The sequence below is a fragment of the Penaeus monodon genome, chromosome 27 (genome assembly GCF_015228065.2).
Source record: "Penaeus monodon isolate SGIC_2016 chromosome 27, NSTDA_Pmon_1, whole genome shotgun sequence".
Classification (NCBI taxonomy): domain Eukaryota; kingdom Metazoa; phylum Arthropoda; class Malacostraca; order Decapoda; family Penaeidae; genus Penaeus; species Penaeus monodon.
Window position 1 is genome coordinate 11,958,751 of NC_051412.1, and position 651 is coordinate 11,959,401.

General features: G+C 38.1%; 1 protein-coding gene across 1 annotated transcript in view; it reads right to left on the bottom strand.

Moving 5' to 3' along the window:
* The window catches only part of LOC119590577 (major facilitator superfamily domain-containing protein 6-like), a gene marked incomplete in the record, with an annotated part of 16,369 nt that overhangs the window by 221 nt on the left and 15,497 nt on the right, over positions 1-651 (bottom strand). Inside the window, 1 exon segment of the mRNA XM_037939251.1 lies at positions 1-201. Coding sequence (XP_037795179.1) covers positions 23-201 — 179 coding nt within the window.

The following is a 651-nucleotide window of genomic DNA, read 5'->3' on the forward strand; positions in this document are numbered from 1 at the left end:
AAAATGATCATGTAATTGAACATTAACGATCCTCCACGGTTTTCACTGCTTTATAGGTGGCTCCGTGTGACAACAGAAGCATACGCACAATGTGGAAAACTACGCCAAACCCACCACAGAACAGGCCAGTTATAAGGAAAGCTGTTTTGCCTCCTAAGCTGTGGAACAGGTTGCCGACCACGAAGCTGCCCACGCCCCCACCTGGGAAGATGAAATATCATTAAATGAAGTTTCCTTCAGGTGAATGCTATTTGCTTAACTAAAGTTGACAGGATAGCCTACTCATTAAATCCATAAGTCGTGTAATTCTGAGTCTCTTGTCTCATTCTCCGCTCAACTTTATGATCTCATTACGCTAAAAAATATCTTAACTGTATTCCTCCACTTCTTATTTCAAAAACTAATTCCTAATTCAAATATATTTAAAAACTAGAGTTGATTGATGTTGTTCGTTTTCAAATGATATTAATTTTGAGAATGATATACAAAATAACTTCTTGAATAATACTCGCCTGATGCTGTGTATGTTTCATGCAAATCATATCTGTGATTACAGAAAGGTTTTCACATCCTTGTCCCCAATTGCCCCTTATTCCTCTCCCTTATTCACGCGTTATTCCATCATGATTATCTTCTCGTTACCCTCTTACC